Source organism: Gastrolobium bilobum, unplaced genomic scaffold (genome assembly GCF_033153095.1).
Source record: "Gastrolobium bilobum isolate Gb01-03AN ecotype WA unplaced genomic scaffold, APGP_CSIRO_Gbil_v1 utg12305, whole genome shotgun sequence".
NCBI classification, from domain to species: domain Eukaryota; kingdom Viridiplantae; phylum Streptophyta; class Magnoliopsida; order Fabales; family Fabaceae; genus Gastrolobium; species Gastrolobium bilobum.
Window position 1 is genome coordinate 54190 of NW_026897743.1, and position 19568 is coordinate 73757.

General features: G+C 30.4%; 1 protein-coding gene across 1 annotated transcript; it reads left to right on the forward strand.

Annotated features, from left to right (window-relative positions):
- Window positions 1-9380: 9380 nt before the first annotated feature.
- Window positions 9381-14886, forward strand: LOC133309716 (aldehyde dehydrogenase family 2 member C4-like). Its single transcript, XM_061510515.1, has 9 exons — window positions 9381-9528; window positions 10045-10187; window positions 12840-13223; window positions 13312-13401; window positions 13489-13662; window positions 13772-13909; window positions 14085-14222; window positions 14328-14389; window positions 14498-14886. Exons 1-9 carry the CDS (start codon window positions 9426-9428, stop codon window positions 14769-14771), a joined length of 1506 nt encoding a protein of 501 aa, XP_061366499.1. The 5' UTR covers window positions 9381-9425; the 3' UTR covers window positions 14772-14886.
- The last annotated feature ends 4682 nt before the right edge of the window (window positions 14887-19568 follow it).

A 19568-nucleotide genomic window follows, 5' to 3' on the forward strand; every position in this document is an offset into this window, starting at 1 on the left:
ACTTTAGATAAGGTTATCTACAGCTGCCCCTTTTTAACTAAGTGTGACCGGTCACACTTTAAAATTGCATTTTCTATCTTCGCCACGTCAGCCAACAGTGTCTGAGGAAAGAGAAAAAAAAACAGCTTTATTGTTATAACTAAGTGTAACCGGTCACACTTAGTTAAAAAAGGACAGCTGTAGATAATCTTATCTAAAGTAGCTCTAGAAATATTTTTTCCTATATATATATATGTGTGTGTGTGTGGAGGTTCTTTTTACACCAGTGTAAGACTAATAAGTCGTGCACCTCATCTCAGTCGTTGATGGACATAAATCATTGGTTGATATTTGTAATGTAATTAATGATTAATTAGTATTAATTAATTCGTATGACTTCTTAAATTATAATGTTAGATGCACGAAAATCAACGATTGGGATATGGTGTAAGACTTATTAGTCTTACACCACCGGTGTAAAATGATCTTGATCTTATATATATATATATATATATATATATATATATATATATATATATATATATATATATATATAATTTTAACAATAAATATTCTAATGTATAAAATTTCTTTTTTATTTTTAGTAGATAAAAATTTTAATTAGGGGAGACACATCTCATCCAAGATCAAACAGAATCACCAACTTCGTTAAAAATTTAAAATGAAATTAAGTCACCGCTAACATGGGCCAAAAATTCCACCAGCTGTAACAATTCTTATTGCCAATTTTGTGTGTGTGTAAAGTAAAAACATGAAATCGAGTCTCATCTTTGTACCAGAATAAGGAGTTTGGAGCAAATACAAAATTACCTCTCCTTATAATAATATAACAACCAACAAATGATGAGATGTTCAATCTTATAATTATCCTTTGTCCATTTTAAATTTACGCAAAGTTCTTTTTCCCATCTAATAATTACACCAACCAATTAGGCGGTGCTATGCTTTCAATCTGTCATTATGTGATCTAACTAACGAAATTAATTATTCTTTAAATGATTAATCAATATATATTCATAACAACCACTTCAACCATGTACAGGCTATATGGGTTATTCAGGCCAAGCCCGCAGCATTGAAAACATTACATTTGCAAGTAAAAAGAAAGACCATGGTTAACGTGACACATTTACTAATATAGTATAAGAAAAATAAATACCTTGGGCCTTAAGAATTTCTCCAAGAAACACCCCGCGTCACAGAGTCTGTGGATTGTGTTGGGTGTTATTGGGCCTGTACAACCCAATGCAGCTTACTTGTTATCAGTTCTCTGTTCACATTGCATCCTGCAAAACACAGCATCGCATGCACATGGTGCTTGCTTAGAATGGATTTTTTTGTGCTCCATTATTGGTTATGACAAGCATAATTATATATATTGGTTATCTAAAAATTAGGACACTTTTGAATATACAAAAAAAAAAAAAAAAAAATGTTGTTACTTGCAATTAAAAATTCGTATCAAACACAACTTGTCATTTTAAATTTTAATAGAATATTCTTTTTTATTGTTTTCCTGTTTTAAAATACGAGATTATAAAATATCCTCTCGCGTTGAATAAATTAGTTAGTTGAGGCTTAGCTGGTGAATGTTCTATAATCAAATGTCAATCTTGTTTTTTTCCTTAATGATGATAAAATGAGAAAGAACAAAATCATTCATCTAACAAAATTGATTCGAATGTTCATATTTGAACATGGTACAACTCAAGATAACAACTCAAGAAGATATACGTATATTGATAAAATTCTACGGCAATTCGAGGTTGCCGACAACTCCAGAAAATTCTAGGGAAGAAGAAGATGAAAGTTTCTCACAATATTCAGATATCTCTACTGTAGCATACTACCAGCATAAAAGAAGCAACAGAAATCCTAATGGGCCGTTAATAAGGTCCATGTTACAATTTTATTAAATTGACTGAAATTAGCAAGTGACTGAGTTGATGCTATTGGGCTTCATTCAATTCGGCCCATTCCTCTCATCCAATAGTCTTTGGTCCACTTGGACCTCAGTCTAATTCTTTCTCCTTTGTGTTGACTATCAGTTGTCAATCCCCTCTGTTCTGTCTCCTCTGTTTGAGTAGTCGGTGGCTCTTCTCCCACTCCACCAGTCAGTGGCACTTCTCCTTCTCCACCGCTTCCCATGCCACCTGTTCCACCGCTTAGCCTGAGGTTCGTATCAGATCCCTCCGTCCTTAAAGACTCGAGTTAGTATAAGTGACAAAACTCACAACATAGGATTTGATACCACATCTTTACACATTAAGTTTATAGGTCATTTCACTCATATGTACTGATCTGGATAAAATATAATAGGCCCGCAAAGGGTTAAAACCCAAAGATCAAAGCCCAAACACCTAGGGTCCATATAATGCGCGATATCTACATTACGCATAAAGAATCAAGGGGCGCGATGGATTCATCGTGCCTAAACCGCCTAAGACATGACTTCAGAGCTAAGGAAGAAATCCATAACATAAACAAGGAACCACCGCGCCATGAGCCAATACTCTAAGGATAGCATCAACTTGCCACCCCTCTACAAAGGTAGCTTGACATATAGAGCCAATACTCTAAGGACAGCACCAGTTTGTGTTTTACCTTGGAATTAATTTTATGCATTCTTGTAAGAATTGATCACTCATATAGGGATTTGAGGGTTAGGGTTAACCATAGACATATTGGAATTTTAATCCTGACAAGGGTAAAACAACAGTTCTTGCATGATCTAGAGATAGACTTGCTTGGATTGCAAACTTTTAGAATTCATCACGTTTAATGCTTAATCTAAGAGAAATTTACTAAGACATAAGTATTCCAATTGGGTTAAAGACACTACGATATTAGGATTTAAACAACCAAATAATTAGAAGATGAATTGTTTGAAATAATAAAGATGAATTATTATTGAAATTAATTTAAACTACTCAAAGAGGATCAAAGGTGAAATTTTCCCTGCCTACAGCTTCCGTTATTGAATTCTTAATTCACGTTTTAATTCTCTGCGTTCTTGTCTGTTCTTTATTTTCATTTTAATTGTTTTTCTTTTATTTTAATTCAAAATTACTCTTCTCTACACATATTGATTTGTACAAATTAAAGGAAATAGTGAGAATAGTACTTTGTGCAATTAATCCTTGTGGGAACGATATCTTATTCATAACTCTATTACTTGTATGACCAGTTACTTGTTGTGATCGCAATAACTAGTGTCATGTGGGTTTTTATTTCTTCATATTGAAAAGGAAATTTTCACGTTAAAAATTTATTGTGCTTTTCTTTTTCTCTATTTCCTTTGCATTTTTTCGTTTCTGCTCGCTGACCAACCTACTGACTCCGACCGACCTCTTTGATAGTCGAATTTTGAATTCGGCATGACGACTTCCATAAAGGCTTCCTAGTCAACTTCGAGGGATCGAGTACCCAACAAGTTAAAGTGAGCATTTGCACCTAAAACTTTGTCGTTTGAGAATTAATTGACCTTTTAGAAAGAGTGAAAAAAAATTCATTTTATACAGCACAAAATAGAAGCTAAAAAATTATAGAAGTCATTGACCTTTTGTGTCATGTCTCCATATTTGGACCCCACTGATAGCCTTGCAAAGTGAATCAAGGGCCAAATATATATTGATATCTTGATTTGAGTGGTACATACTACATGAGTAATTAATAGGGTGCGTATTATCAAATTCCTTTGGCACAGGTGGTAAGGAGCTTGGGTCTCTTATCCAGAGATCTCGAGTTCAAGCCCTGGAAACGGAAAAAAAAAATTTGGGAGAGCCGCCCCCGAAAGAGTCCGACAATGCTCGATTAGGGATTAGTCTTCGATTACGGCCAGAGAATACCTTTCATATTACTGGAAAAAAAAAATAGGGTACATATTCTACTAGCACAGTCCAAAGTTTAACCAAAAATTCATTGGCTTAAACTATTTTTAAATATCTTAACAATTAATAATGTTAGTTGGGGTCCTCTCATAAAAATTACATATTTTAATTACTTAATCGACAAATTTTATTACTAGACCTCTAGTTCTTAAAAAGTGGACTCCTCATGCAAAGTTTTAATATTATATAAGTGTTTTGGGTTGATAATTGTATACTCATTCATCAAATTAGGATTTTTATTATATTCATTATAGCGGAAATTTATTGCATGCTCTCTCTCTCTCCTCTCTCCTCTCTCTCTCTCCTCTCTCCTCTCTCCATCTTTTTCTCTCTTGCGGACCACGAGGGCCGAGAGCTTCAAATATAATCTCCACTATAGCATCTATAAAGGGTTGAAGTCTTCGTTTTTTACTAGGTTTATTTTTTTCCCTTTTGCAAAAATGAGTTGCGGTAGTGTGAGGAAAGTTCGTGACTTAAATTGTTTTTTAAGTTAGCTATATTTTCTCTTTGACCAAACTCATTTCGTGTTCAGCTATTGTTTGTACTTTTTGTTTCGTCGTCAATAAGTTAAAAAATTGATATATAATTATCGGATTTGAATCGTCTTATACGTGTTTCACCATAAGAAATAGTCAAAGCGAGATACACAATTTGCATTTCCTCACTTCTCATATTTATCCTAATATTTACTTCAACTAAACGTGTTCATTCCTAAATTTTTATCCTATCATGATAACAATTCCTCACTTCTCTTATTAAATTGATATGCAGCATCTGACTATAGAATGGAATAACTAATGTTTCTGGTTCATATATAACAAAATTTTAAATCATACAATTGGACCAATAATGAATGACGGAGGCATATAATAACGAGTAAATACTATTTTGGATTTCTGATAAAAAATACGGTTCCCACTTTAGTCTCTTATTAAAAGAAATTATTCATCTGGTCCCTATAAAATTTAAAGTTGATCCATTTTAATCCTTTTGAGGGACTAATGTGGATCTTTTTTGAATTTGTGAGGAATCACGATTTTAACTAAATGAGTCCATTTTAAATTTCTTAGGGACCTCGAGACTAATTTATTTTTATAAAAGATTAAAATGGGAACTGTACTTTTTATTAGGGACCTAAAAGCATATTTACTCTGTAATATCTTTAATATTGGATGATGTTACATGATTTCATTATCTCGTTATAAATAAATTGATTTTTTATTTGTAAAGTCAAGTTGTACTAATCTTTTTGTGAAAAACTAATTCAGTCTATTATCAAACGTCTTCCCCTCTTATAATTACGTCACAAGTAAAATTCATTTTTTAATGAATTTTCTACCAGCAATACCATATAGTGGACCACAAATGCTTCATAGTGGAAGAAAATAGAGGTTCAAAGTGGAAAAATTAGTTTTTTAAATATAACTTGTAATGTATATAATCATTATATATATATATATATATATATATATATATATATATATATATATATATATATATATCTTTGACAAGGATAATTTTATATAAATTACTGTAAAATTTTTACATAAATATTATTGAATATAATTTTTTTAACAATTATGTTATCTAAATATTAAAATAACCAATTTTAGTAAATGTATAATTTAATTTTAGTTGTTGTTTTATGTAAATAAATAAATAAATAAATTAAATTATATGATATTTTTAAATATAACAATTTCTTTTATGAAATTAAATTAAAACCTTGATACACACATCATTTTATTCTTTTATTTAATTGTTATAATTACTGTATTAAAAGTCACACCGGATTAGTTAGATTTATCGAAAAATTGACGAATTCAATCCGAATAAACTTGACGACTGCCTCATCAAAGAAGAGGTCAAATTAGTAACCATTTTTTATTTTGTAAGATATACAGTAAGATCTTTCTATATTATTTTAAAATTGTTCCCAGTTTCATTTCTTGTAATGTCATGTTAATTTATTAATTAATATCTTATATAATATTAAAGTTATACATATATATATATATTTATTTAATTATCACAAATTCTAAATCCATTATGGTTCAACCTTTAAATCGTAAATAGGTTAGGTTCTTTCCCATTTCAATGCTGATCCTATAAGATTATAATTTTCGTGTTACACGTTACATGCACATGATAATTAAAACAAAAAACAAAAAAGGTAAATGCTAGCTAGTATAATAATAAATTAAAAGTGTTCTCAAAAAAATAAAAAAAATTATAAGTTGCTGGGTCATTGACTCGATTGAGGTACTGGGTTAATAGTTCAACCAGTGGATCATTGGTTTAACCGCATGACCGGTAATTATACACAATTCTATAATTTATATTTAAAAATTATAAACATATTCAAATATTTAAAAAAATGATAAAAATTTCAAATATTTTAATATAAAAAATAATAAATCACACATTATTATCCAATAAAGGATCAAATAAAAAAATAATAATCGTGATACGGGTTTCAGGTTCAATAAAAGACATCTTTAATTATAAATCAAATCAAATTTTCTTGCATAATGCATAATTGAGATAATATTAGTATTGTAGGTACATAACCTATGTAAGTCAATAAGCAAAAAAATACTCAAATATGTTCATTATGATTATTATTATTTTTTTTGGATCCCGGCTGGGTCATTGGTTAACCGACCAGGTCATGGTTTTCACAAAAATCGGCCGCGTCACATTAGTTTTGATGCACGGCCGGTTCGTTGCTTCACTCAAAAGGTTATATGACTGGTTTACCAGTTCCCTGGTCGACCTAGCCGGACCGATCCAATTTTATTAACATTGGTTATAAGTAAAGGGTGTAAATAGACAAACGGTCTATTAAGGGCTTACGGCTCAGCTTATATCAAGTTAGGCTTGGCCTATTATATATCGTAAAATAGAACACTTTTAAGCCTTTAAAAAAGTGTATTTAGAAAATAAGTCACCAGTTTTCTTTTATAAGTTCCGGCCTATAAACTGACCTATATTATATTATTTATTCTAAATAAATAAAATTATTATTTAAATAATTTTAAATAATAGATTTACACAAGATAACGGCTAAGGCCAGATCTTTAGATTTTAAAAATATGCCATGCCAGACTTTAGTCTAAGTTAAGCTAATAGATCAAATCAGATTTAAAATATTTTACACAAGTCTAATTTATTTAAGCCAAAATCTAATTCGACTCAGCTCATTTATACCTAATAATCCTAGAACAAAATTGTTGACCCATTTTTTCTCTCCAAATTCTAAGAAGGTGATATATTATAGGGTTTTACTTCTCTCATGTTGTATGAGAGAAATTATTTTATGTTGTGAGATAAATTAAGTGTGGTACATCAATTTTTTAAAAAAAGAAGAAGAAGAGAGAGACACATTTTTTTATGTGAGTGTAACATGAGATTTGAATCTTATGTAAAGTAAAAGTATAATTTCCCTATATTATAACCGAGGAAAACCAAAAATTTGTCTTGCTGATACATTGATTTTTGTGTTTTTTATTTATTTTTTTTTAAAAAACATGTGGACCCATCGATTATTTTGTGTCAACACGAAATGTTTATGTTTTCCTTGGAACATAGCTCTCGTTTTACCCCACGGGATTTATAAGTATCTTGTAACAGGATATGCGATCTGTCATGCGGTAGAAACAAATTATGCGGAGTCTGTTGGTTTTTTATTTTTTAAATGAAGCTCGAGTTTTGATGTCTCTGCTGAAAAGTCACTTTTCTTCCCATTACAGGATATTTATAAATTCCTAAGGGCCGGTTTGCTACGCGAAATTTTTAAGATTTATTTTTTTAAATTTTTAATTTTTAGATATTATAATTTTGAAAATTTAGATTTTCGAATAAAAAAAAATTTCCTCTACCAAACATCCCTTGAACATATCATCGCAAAACAAAGAGATAGAAGGGGAAGATAAAGATTTATCTTAATTTACCTAATGGGATTCAACAATGTTTAATTGTATTTTTCTCGTAGCACTTATTGCAAAGCATTATATTTATAAGAAAAATATAAATAAACTTAAAAATTCTAAATAATAGTAGTTGTTCATAATATCAAGTTCAAAGTATTAAAAATAAGAAGAAAAATACTTACCACATACACACAAAAACTAAAGCCCACAATAATATCTAACCTCCCAAAACCCGTCAACAAAAATTATCATATGTATACAAAATATAAATTATACTCAGCAAATCTATATCTCATTATTATTGGTAGATAATCAATTAATTACTTCAAATCTGCCTGTTCATCTTTTTATCGTTTTTCTTAGAAAGAGAAATTTTTAAAATTTTAATAACCTTAAGATACCGATCAAGAAATAAAAGAGTACTAATTTTTTTTTTTAAAATTTAATATTTTGAAATTTTAAAAATTAATATTCTTTAAAAAATAAATACGATAAATAGTTTTTAACAAAACACAAAATATGAATGTTATTTAATTTTATTCTCATTGGTAAGTACGCGATCTGATGAGTGTACAGGCCCCGCAAAAAAAAGCTCATTCGTATACCATAAAAAATTCTAAATAAACTTAGTATTTTTAATTTGAATATACTAAATTTATTAATAAAATTAATATTTATTAAAAAATATCATATTTTTTAATATACTTAAATTGGACATACTAAGTGTTTGGTATAACTAATATTAGTTATAACTCATACTTCACATTCAGATAACTATCTTTGTTAGCGGGGTTAACAAAAAGACAATTGAGTCGTGTTCATTGCTGAGTTATTGTATTTATCCCGTTTTTAATAGTGTGTACGCCTTATGAATAGCTACTGTTAAATTTTTTAAATTCTATTTATATTTTCTTATAAACTTAGTGACTTGTAACAAAGTGTCACTGAGATTAATATAGTACGCACAAATTGGACATAACCTACATTGAGTAAAACAAGTAAATCATTGACAAACTGAATATAGCCTACATTAAGTGAACCAAAATTATTATGTAATTTTTCTCTTCCTTTTTCTCTCTTTTCTTGTTTTATGATCTTGTGTGTGTGTCGATTTTCAAGATTAAGTCTACATATAAAAGGATTCTTTATTTCTCGTATCATATTTTATATAGATAAAAAATTTACTTGGATTACATCTCGTGAAATTTGTATTTATTTTATGAGAAGAGTAGGTGTCATTTAAAGGACATAAATTTATAGAAATGGAAAAATATGTAAATCTCACTAAAAAATAAAGACAAAAAAAAAATATCTTTCACTTAAAATGACATAAGTTTGTTTCTTTTAAAATGACACATATTTTTATCTTATTTTATTTATAAATGATGATGAAGTAAAACTCTATTTGAATTTTATAAATATTTTAAAAAGAGAAGATAAAATTTAATATTTACGTGCCTCTGTCAACTCGTTGTTCTTGTCACTGTTGTTTGTTACGTGTATAAATAAGTCCCCTTCACATGTTTCCCAAAATCAAAGCTTTAACTTACAAGTTACCTCGTGTTCCTCTCTCTGTCTACTTCGTTAGCTAACGCACACAAACATGTCTGGTCTCTCCAATGGCCTCGCCGCTTCATCCTTCAACATCCCCACCATCAAGTTCACCAAGCTCTTCATCAATGGAGATTTTGTTGACTCCATTTCAGGTTCTTAAATTAAATTAAACATCTTCTCTCCTTTCTTTACCTTTTTATTTCCCTTCATTCCATGTTTCAATATTTTTCTTTCTCTGTTTCTCCATCCTTCTATGTTTATTTCCCTATGTTTTTCCCATGAAAGTAAAATAATATATAGTTCACTAGGCCAAATATCATTTGTTAGTAGTTCCAAAGATAGATGACGATCGATATGAAATTCAAAACTATGTTGAATAGGTTAAGTGGTTAGAGTAAAGCGGTGAATAGATAACGAGATAAGGGTTGTCTCAATCTTTATTCTCAACCATGCAAGTATGCAACAAATATTAATATTCATGATAAAGTGAATTTTGTTATATAGTTTGTATTTTTAAGTTGGAAAATATAAAAATAAAGGGTCGAAAATGGGAGCAGAGAGCTAACATGAAACATCCAAGTGCTAAAAATTGTTAAAACCTTTTTGTGTTCTTGTGCTTAAGCGTTTTTTATTTTTACTTTTTATTTTATATAAAAATTGAAAAACAGGAAAAGAGTTTGAGACAATAGATCCAAGAACAGGGGAAGTAATTGCAAGGATAGCAGAGGGAGCAAAGGAAGATATTGATGTTGCTGTGAAAGCGGCACGTGTTGCTTTTGACAATGGTCCATGGCCACGCATGCCCGGCGCTGTATGTTATCATTTCTTCTCTTTCAATAACTATTTTCATTCTTTTTTAAATGCTTCCACAGTTTTATTTGATTTTCCATCCCAATTAAGTTCTCATAAATATTATATATTATCGCTGTTCAGTTTTGATTTTTTCTTCCTAGTTGCTGTTTAAGTAAGCCTCCTTCTTGGCACGATGCATAGGTTTCTTTTTTGTTGACACATGCGTAGTTTTGGATTTATTCGAAATTAATTTAACCAACTTGATATGTGTTATGATGCATTATTGGATTTGAAGGAAATCGAATAACAATAAGTGGTTTATCAATTCGTACAATTGTTTAATTATTTGATAATTAGGTGAATTGATTGATTTTTTTAGAGCTTTTTTAATTTTTCTAGAGACATCATTCAAATAAATAATATTATATTGATGCAAACATGCAGTCACCTTAAATTATGCCGGCTTATATTAAAGTTGTTGTATAAACATATGAGTAACATTGAAATTGTTGTGTAAGTTTTGAGGAATTCAATCCTTGAAACATGTAATCCTGATTGTACCAATCGACGGTAATATTATTTTATATACTTGGAAATGGACTTTTCTTGGTATAATTCAAGCTTTGTCTCTATACTCAATGTATTGGACCAATCGACTCAACCCATGCAGTGACAGCATAAACAAATGGTTTAAATTAGATGTTAATCACTATATGTTTTATTGATTTGAATTTTTATTTATTTAGTTAATTTTTTTATTTTTGCTATTGAGTATTGATTGTTATAATTTTTTATTCATTTGAACTTTCATTTGTATATTTTTATTTATAAAAAGTAAATTATTTTTACTTTTTATGAATGATTGCATTTATAGTTTAACTTATTAAAATATTATTTCTAAAATTTTAAAAATTTAATAATATAAAATCATAAGAACATATACTTTAAAAAAATATTATTAGTACCAAAATCTAGATATACTACATATAAATTCGGTGCACTCAGATTACCCTATATATATATATATGTGTGGAACATGATCATTTTATAATAGTATAAGTTATATTTTTAATCTTGATCGTTGATTTTATTTATATTTAACAATTCTGATTTATTATATATTTAAATCATTAAATATAAGTAAATTATTGATTCATATTTGGTATAAGATTTTGAATTCTTATACCGTTGTTATCGTTCCCATATACAGATAGATATTTAATAATGATAATGATGCATATAAAACAAATCCGACAAATTTTAGACAGCCTCATTATATGATAGCGTTGACCGTTTTTGTCTTTCTGTTTGTTCTTGGATCTCTCCGTCGAAAAAAAGTTTTTGTGCTAAGGAGCACAAAAATTCAATGGTCCCTTTTAAAAAATTTGGAACATAAATAAAAATAAAATTAATTTTGTAATAAAAATACAAAAGAGGATCACTAATTTTTTTGTGCTTGAGGAGCCACAAAAACTTTTCTCCTCTCCGTCAGTTTTGTACAGCTTATGTGGGACCCTGCATACAAGAAACCAGGCTGAAGCCCCAAAAGGAAGGGAACTACTCAACCATAGGATCACGTTTCCCAATTTTGCATACATTAATTTAAGACGCATGAGAAAATAAACAGTCCATGTAAGTAATTTATATATTAACTCAAGACCTTATTTATCTAAGTATGTAAAAATTCAGTGCTGAAAATATAAAGCAGATTAGAAAGTATATGTTTACAGGGTATGATTTGATTTATGTTGTGCACTCTTTACCATCGACTTTCTTCCAGTGGGGCCCCCTCTGGGTCTTCCCTTAAAAAAAAGTGTCCTAAAAATATGTTTAACAGGGTGTGATTTGTTTTATTCATGACATGACACAATTCAGTTGGGATGAATAATTCTAGAATCTGTATAGAAAATTCAAATTAAATGTCTGGCGAAGGCGACATAAATATTTCTTCAACTTGATCACTGTCATTGGGTCCATGCCATGGGATGATGGGGATATTTTGATTTATTAGATAGAGCAAGCTAGCCTACAGGCCCTACACACGCTTGATTTTGCGGGGTCCACACATTTAAGACATGTACCAATTGTATTTAAGTTCCTTTTAGTAACAAAGTTCTCCAGTAAGCTCTAGACATTGGTAATTATTCCACTCATTCAAAATAATTTATCGTTAAAAACCACTAAAAGGGATTGAAATGACTTGGAGTTTTTCCTGTTTGGTATATAGCATAGAATAAGACTTAATAGTATAAGATCTGATTAAATTTTAATATTATTCAACGTTTGGTATGATATTGTATAAGATAATATTCTCAAATATTTTAAAAATTAATATATTAAAAAAAATTATTTTAATATATTAATATTGAAATGATATATTAGTTTTTGAGAATTGTACTTGTAAGCAATATTAATACATCAACCCCTTATCAGACCTGATCACACCCCCTTAGGCCTGATTAAGTTATACATCATTTTGATATATTAAGGGGTTTTGCTGTATAAGCTTATATTATACGATGGTCACACCAAATAAATAAAAATGTCATAACGTATAGTATAAGCTTACACTATCAAGCCTTATACATCACACCAAATATTTCCTTATGTTTCTTGTCAATTTTCAATTCTCTTTTGCAACATATTAAACTTGACATGGTTTGTTAATCAGGAAAGGGCAAAAATTATGATGAAATGGGCAGAGCTAATTGATCAAAACATAGAAGAAATAGCAGCATTAGATGCTATTGATGCTGGAAAGTTATACCAATGGTGCAAGGCTTATGATATTCCTGGAGCAGCAAGTACTATACGTTATTATGCTGGTGCTGCTGATAAAATTCATGGAGAGGTATTAAAACCAGCTCGAGATTTGCATGCATATACTTTGCTTGAACCAATCGGTGTAGTAGGACACATTATTCCCTGGAATTTCCCTAGCACCATGTTTGTTGCCAAGGTTGGTCCTGCTTTGTCTGCTGGTTGCACCATGGTCCTCAAGCCTGCTGAACAAACACCTCTCTCTGCTTTGTTTTATGCTCATCTAGCTAAGTTGGTATGTTTTCTGCAAATACTTAATTTCCTTTTCAAATTAACTACTTAAAGCTATGCTGATTGGTTTTCCTTGTTTTTATCTTTTGAAGGCTGGAATTCCAAATGGGGTGCTCAATGTAGTACCTGGATTTGGCCCAACTGCAGGTGCTGCAATAAGTTCACACATGGAAATTGATAAGGTAACATATATGTCAAACATTTGGAAGTACCATGATTTAAAGTAAGAGTGGTAGAATTGCATTGATTGTGCTTGTGTATGTATATAGGTCAGCTTTACTGGTTCAACAGAAGTAGGCCGTGAAGTAATGCATGCCGCAGCTAGGAGTAATTTGAAACCAGTTTCACTTGAATTAGGAGGCAAATCACCCCTCCTGATTTTTGATGATGCTGATATAGATAAAGCTGCTGAGCTTGCTCTCTTGGGCATCCTATTCAATAAGGTGAAATTTCTTTCAGGAAATCCCATTATCCATTTTACAAAGCAACCCAATTATACATACATCTTCTAATGGTGTTTTTTTTTTTTTTCCCTTTCTTGTATAATTTCAGGGAGAAATTTGTGTTGCAGGTTCCCGTGTGTTTGTTCAGGAAGGAATCTATGATGAATTTGAGAAGAAGTTGGTGGAGAAAGCAAAAGCTTGGGTAGTTGGGGATCCTTTTGATCCCAAAGTTCAGCAAGGGCCTCAGGTATGAACATAGCTGCACAATTATATCTACAATAGTTCTAAAAACATATCTAAAGTTGTTTTCTAGTAACCCTTTAGCTATTGTATGTCAAGCACTGCACTTGTTTGCTTGTAGAAACAGAAATGATACTAGTAATTATGATCCTCCTGTGTTGGTTAACAGTTTCTTATTGTAGGTTGACAAGAAGCAATTTGAAAAAATTCTTTCTTACATTGAGCATGGAAAGAGAGAAGGGGCCACTCTTTTGACAGGGGGTAATAGAGTGGGCAACAAGGGTTACTACATTGAGCCTACAATTTTCTCCAATGTTAAGGTGAATTTTAACTCCACAAAAGTATCAAATAGGGTGCCTTCAGAGTATTCAGATAACTAACCATCATATTGTCTTCTTTTTTTTAATTCATAATAACCTGTTTAGGAGGACATGCTTATAGCACAGGATGAAATTTTTGGTCCTGTGATGGCACTGATGAAGTTTAAGTAAGTTAATTTTATTTGTTATTATTATTTTTGTTATCCTAGTAGTAACCAAGAAAAAAGTTAGTTTGTTCATGAATACTAAACTTGGGGATGATAAATGAACAACAGGACTATTGAGGAAGCAATTAAGAGTGCTAACAATACCAGATATGGCTTAGCAGCAGGCATTGTGACTAAGAGCTTGGATACAGCAAACACTGTTTCTAGGTCCATTCGTGCAGGGATTGTTTGGATCAATTGCTACTTTGCCTTTGGGAATGATATTCCTTATGGAGGGTACAAGATGAGTGGATTTGGAAGAGACTTTGGATTAGAAGCCCTACACAAGTATCTACAAGTTAAATCTGTTGTAACTCCCATTTACAACTCTCCTTGGCTTTGAATATCTTTTGTGTGGGATTTGTAGGAATAAACAATAGTGAACAAAATCGATCCTTTACATATATACTTCACCAAAGCAATAAAAGTGTAGCATCGTATGTTACATACAACCAATTTTACGTGTATGTCTTTCCTAATTTATCAAAGGCCACAGTTGAAACTTGAAACATTATGCATATCTTGATTAATTGGTCATATACTTAAAAATTAAATTAAATGACAATAGTCAAATATATACATAACATTAAATTAATCCTTTGAATATGACAACTTTTGCATGAAAATTAGTCTTTGAAGGACTCAAAATATGAAGCAGAGTAGAGATGCTGCCTGATATACATAATTAAAAAGAGTCAATGGGTCGGGTCTCTACTCTCTAGTCGTTTGGGTCCAATGTCAGGAACCCAAGGTCTGAATCATTGTGATTTGGATTTTGATAAGGTTTTATCTAATTACATGAACCAGCAGTTGGTTTTGGGTCGATTTTCCAAGTTGATTGATCAAAACACATTCCTAATAATAGCGACTTGCATATATTGGAGAAATGATTGGAGTTTAATCTCTGCAATAAAAATTCTATAAAAAATGGTTTTACCCGTTATCTTCTCAACTCGAAAAGAATAAGTTTTTGAAATAAATGGTATTCATCCATAACATATATTTATACTTTATGATCACCACAAACCCTTTTGTGGCTAAGAAACAAGAAAGTAACTAATTTTGTGTGTGCGCCTTTTATGTCTCTAGACCAATTAAATATAGCGTCTCATAATATTGTGTCACCAAACAAGCTATCCAAAAATTTAGGTTAGGTGAGGATATATGTATTTATCCTGAGAGAGTTATATTTACAAATTTTTTGTTTATAAATTCTTATAAACTATATTATGTACTCCTAGATTACACTATGTATTTACGGAAGTACATAGTGTAATTTATAAAAAAATTTATAAATGAATCCTTTTCCATTTATTTTATATTGTATTCCATGATTTATTTTTTTTAAGAAAAAATTATAGGCAAGGGCCAAACCCGTCCATACTCCGTGGTCCTATATTAATAACACGGGGCAATAACGTTCAAACTCGAGACGTTTGGTAGAGAAGAAGAAAAAAATTGACTAGAAAAATCAATTACTGAGAATATAGGGCAAAAAAATTTATTTATTGTAATTTAATTAAATAATTACGTAAATATGACAGTTTGAGGAATATTTACGCATCTATTGCACACTGTAACGTCCCTTTTGGGCGTCACATGTGACGTCCCAGTGGGGCGTCTCTCATGAGGGGAAGACGCCAAATGGGGGGTCTCTCATGAGGTGGTGACACGTGTCACTTGTTTTTCCAAAAAAAAATTTAATTTAATCATAAAACTTGTAAAGGCCATAACTTTTGACTCGAGTATCCAAATCAGGTAATTCTTTTTTTGATTGCACATAACTTTTCGAGATCTACGCAATGACATCTCATTTAATATATTTTATTTCTCACCAACATAATTTAAATTTAAATCAGGTAATCCTTCTTCTTTAGATATTTAGAATATTTATTTAATTATTTCCTTTATTAATACAGATTTTTCAAATTGATTTTTTGAGTTTAAATCACAAATCAAATCTTTATTTAGTTTTCCTTATTAATAATAATTGTTACTTTTTATTTAAATCACAAACCAAATTTTTTATATCAAAAATAAAAAAAATTATTTTTTTTAATTTAAATCACACATCAAATCTTGATTTATTTTTTGTATTAAATCACAAACGCAGAACTCAGAGGCTTCTGAGTTTAAAAATGTGACACGTGTCAACACTTGTCAAAACCTAATACATCACCAATCACGTCTAAATTGGGTTTCAATCAAGAGGAAATTACGCCTAATTTAGGTAATTTTATTTTTGAAAAACATTCATAAGCCATCATTAATTTCAGACCACGAATAATAACCCAGAAGCTTATAGCATTAATCATTAATTTTAAAAATAATATCCTTCTTCCTTAGAAATTTATAATATTTATTTAATTATTTTCTTTATTTCTACAGATTTTTCAAATTGATTTTTTAGTTTAAATCACAAATCAAATCTTTATTTTGTTTTCCTTATTAATAATAAATTTTTTTATTTTGAATTTAAATCACAAACCAAAATTTTGTTATAATAAAGAAAATTATTATACAAAAAATTTAAATCACAAATCAAAAATTTTATTTATTTTTTTATATTAAATCACAAATCCAGAACTCAGAGGCTTCTGGGTTTAACCTCTCTTATAATACCATTCTTGCAAATTAAAATTGTGTTTGTGAGAAATAAAATATGTCAAATGAGATGTCATTGCTTAGATCTCGAAAAGTTGTGTGGAATCAAAAAAAGAATTACCTGATTTGGAAACTCGAGTCAAAAGTTATGGCATTTAGAAGTTTTATGATTAAATTAAATTTTTTTTTTGGAAAAACAAGTGACACGTGTCACCACCTCATGAGAGACGCCCCATTTGGGCATCTTCCTCTCATGAGAGACGCCCCAGTGGGGCGTCACAGTGTGCAGTAAATGCGTAAATATTTCTCAAACTGTGATATTTGCGTAATTATTTAATTAAATTGCAATAAATAAATTTTTTTGCCATGAATCGATGTTCATCAGGGATATTTCAATAACAACTCTTTGAAGCCACTTTGTCGTTTGCCATGCAAATGAGAATACCACCCTAGAGGGTGGTATAATGATAATAATTTTTTTTTTTGTATAACCTAACTATGTTGCATGGACACTGACACGGGACACGACATGACACGCCGACACGTTAATTCTAAAAAATGGCATATTTTGATACGTTGGGACACATTTTGATATTAAATAATATTTTTAATATATATAATATAATTTATATTTAATAGATATAACAATCCATAATAAGTCATATAACCAATCAAATATTCAAATTTCATAACATAAATATAAACAGAAATTATTTTTCGTACCTCGTTAATTTTTCATGTCAAATTTCATAACAGAAAAAAATTGATTTATAAATGATTTTTTTATTTTTAGTTAATAAAATAAAATTAAGATTAAAAAAAAAATGTGTCCGAGCGTTGACCACGTGTCGAAAAAAGTTGACTGCGTGTCGAAAAAACATGTTGGAGAGTTGACCACGTGTCCCAAAATATTGACCGCGTGTCAGAGCGTGTCGGAGCGGGTCCATGTCGGAGCGTGTTCGTGTCGGACATGTGTCCAACACACACAATTCACAGAAATACACGAGTCCGTGTTTCAGAGTAACCTAAAGAGTATCCCCATTTAACCTCCTCCGGTCACCTTGTCCTCAGAGTACGGCTCGAAGGCTACCCCTTATTGAAACAACGGGTGCATTAAGTTTCGTCACCGGAGGAAGGATAAGACTAATCTGGCAATCCCCCCTTCGAGGAGAGAGACACATCATCTGGCCCCCAAAGATTTTCCAAAAATTTGCTTGAGACAGAATTTAAACCTCTAATCCAAGCAAGTAAGTTTCCAAGGAAAATTTATTGCAAACCCCTACCAAACATGGCATTCTTTAAATACCACCCCCACTTTCCCATGCAAAACAATAAAATCCTTCTACCAAACATCTTTGAGTAATGAGAAAACTTGATGCCTAGACTAGAGAGAGGACTTTGTCAAAAATCTCTAATAAAAAGAATTTGTATTTATTGAATCCACCCATAATTAAAATTAATGTCACATTAAAGCCTTCATTACTTACTTCCCAACTAGGCTCATTCTAATCAGATATCCTCAATCCAAAAATACAATATAATCATAACAAGCTTAATTAAATAATTAACGGAATCAGAATATTTCATTAACCTGAATATTTTAAAGGGTTAAAGATTTCTCATGTTATATAGGAATAATATTTTATTCTACACACACAAAACATATGTGGTTTTTTTTTTCTCTTTCCTCTTTTCAATAGGACCCACATGTTTATTGTGTGTAGGAGAAGATATTCTTCTCATATAACATGAGAAGTGTTTTTAACCTTATTTTAGAATACTAAAATATAATTAATTAATAAAACTCAAGTTATGGATAAATTCAAACATTAAATCATTGTGATTTGGATTTTGAATGAATTGATCAAAACACATCCCTAATTAGGGATGTGCATGGGTCGAACCGAACCGAATTTTTTGAAAAATCAAACCGAATTGGTTTAAATGGTTCGGTTCGAAAGTGGTTCCGTTCAGTTCGGAATTGGTTCGGTTCGGTTCAGAACCGGTTCGGGTCGATCCTCTTTTGAAAAAAAAATTAAAATTTAAAAAATAAAGTTATAAAAATCAATTTGGTTCGGTTTGAAAATGGTTCGGTTCAGTTCTTAAACTGGTTCTAAAATCGGTTCGGTTAATGAACCAATTTTTAAAAATCGGTTATTTTAAGGTTCGGTTCATGGTTCGGTTCAATTTTTTGGTTATTTTACACATTCCTATCCCTAATAGCGACTTGTATATCTTGGAGAAAGGACTGGAGTTCAATTTCTGCAATAAAAATTCTATAAACAATGGCCTTACCCATTATGTTCTCAACTAGAAACGAATAAGCTTTTGAAATAAATGGTATGCATCCATAACATATCACCACTTATTAAACTTGACCCGGTTAGTGACTCGATTGATGGTTGAATTAGAATCGCATGACTCGGTAAATATATGCAATTCTATAATTTATATTAAAAAATTATAAACATACTCAAAACATGTAAAAAATAATATCAGTTCCAAATATTTAACATGAAAAAAAATAATAAATCAC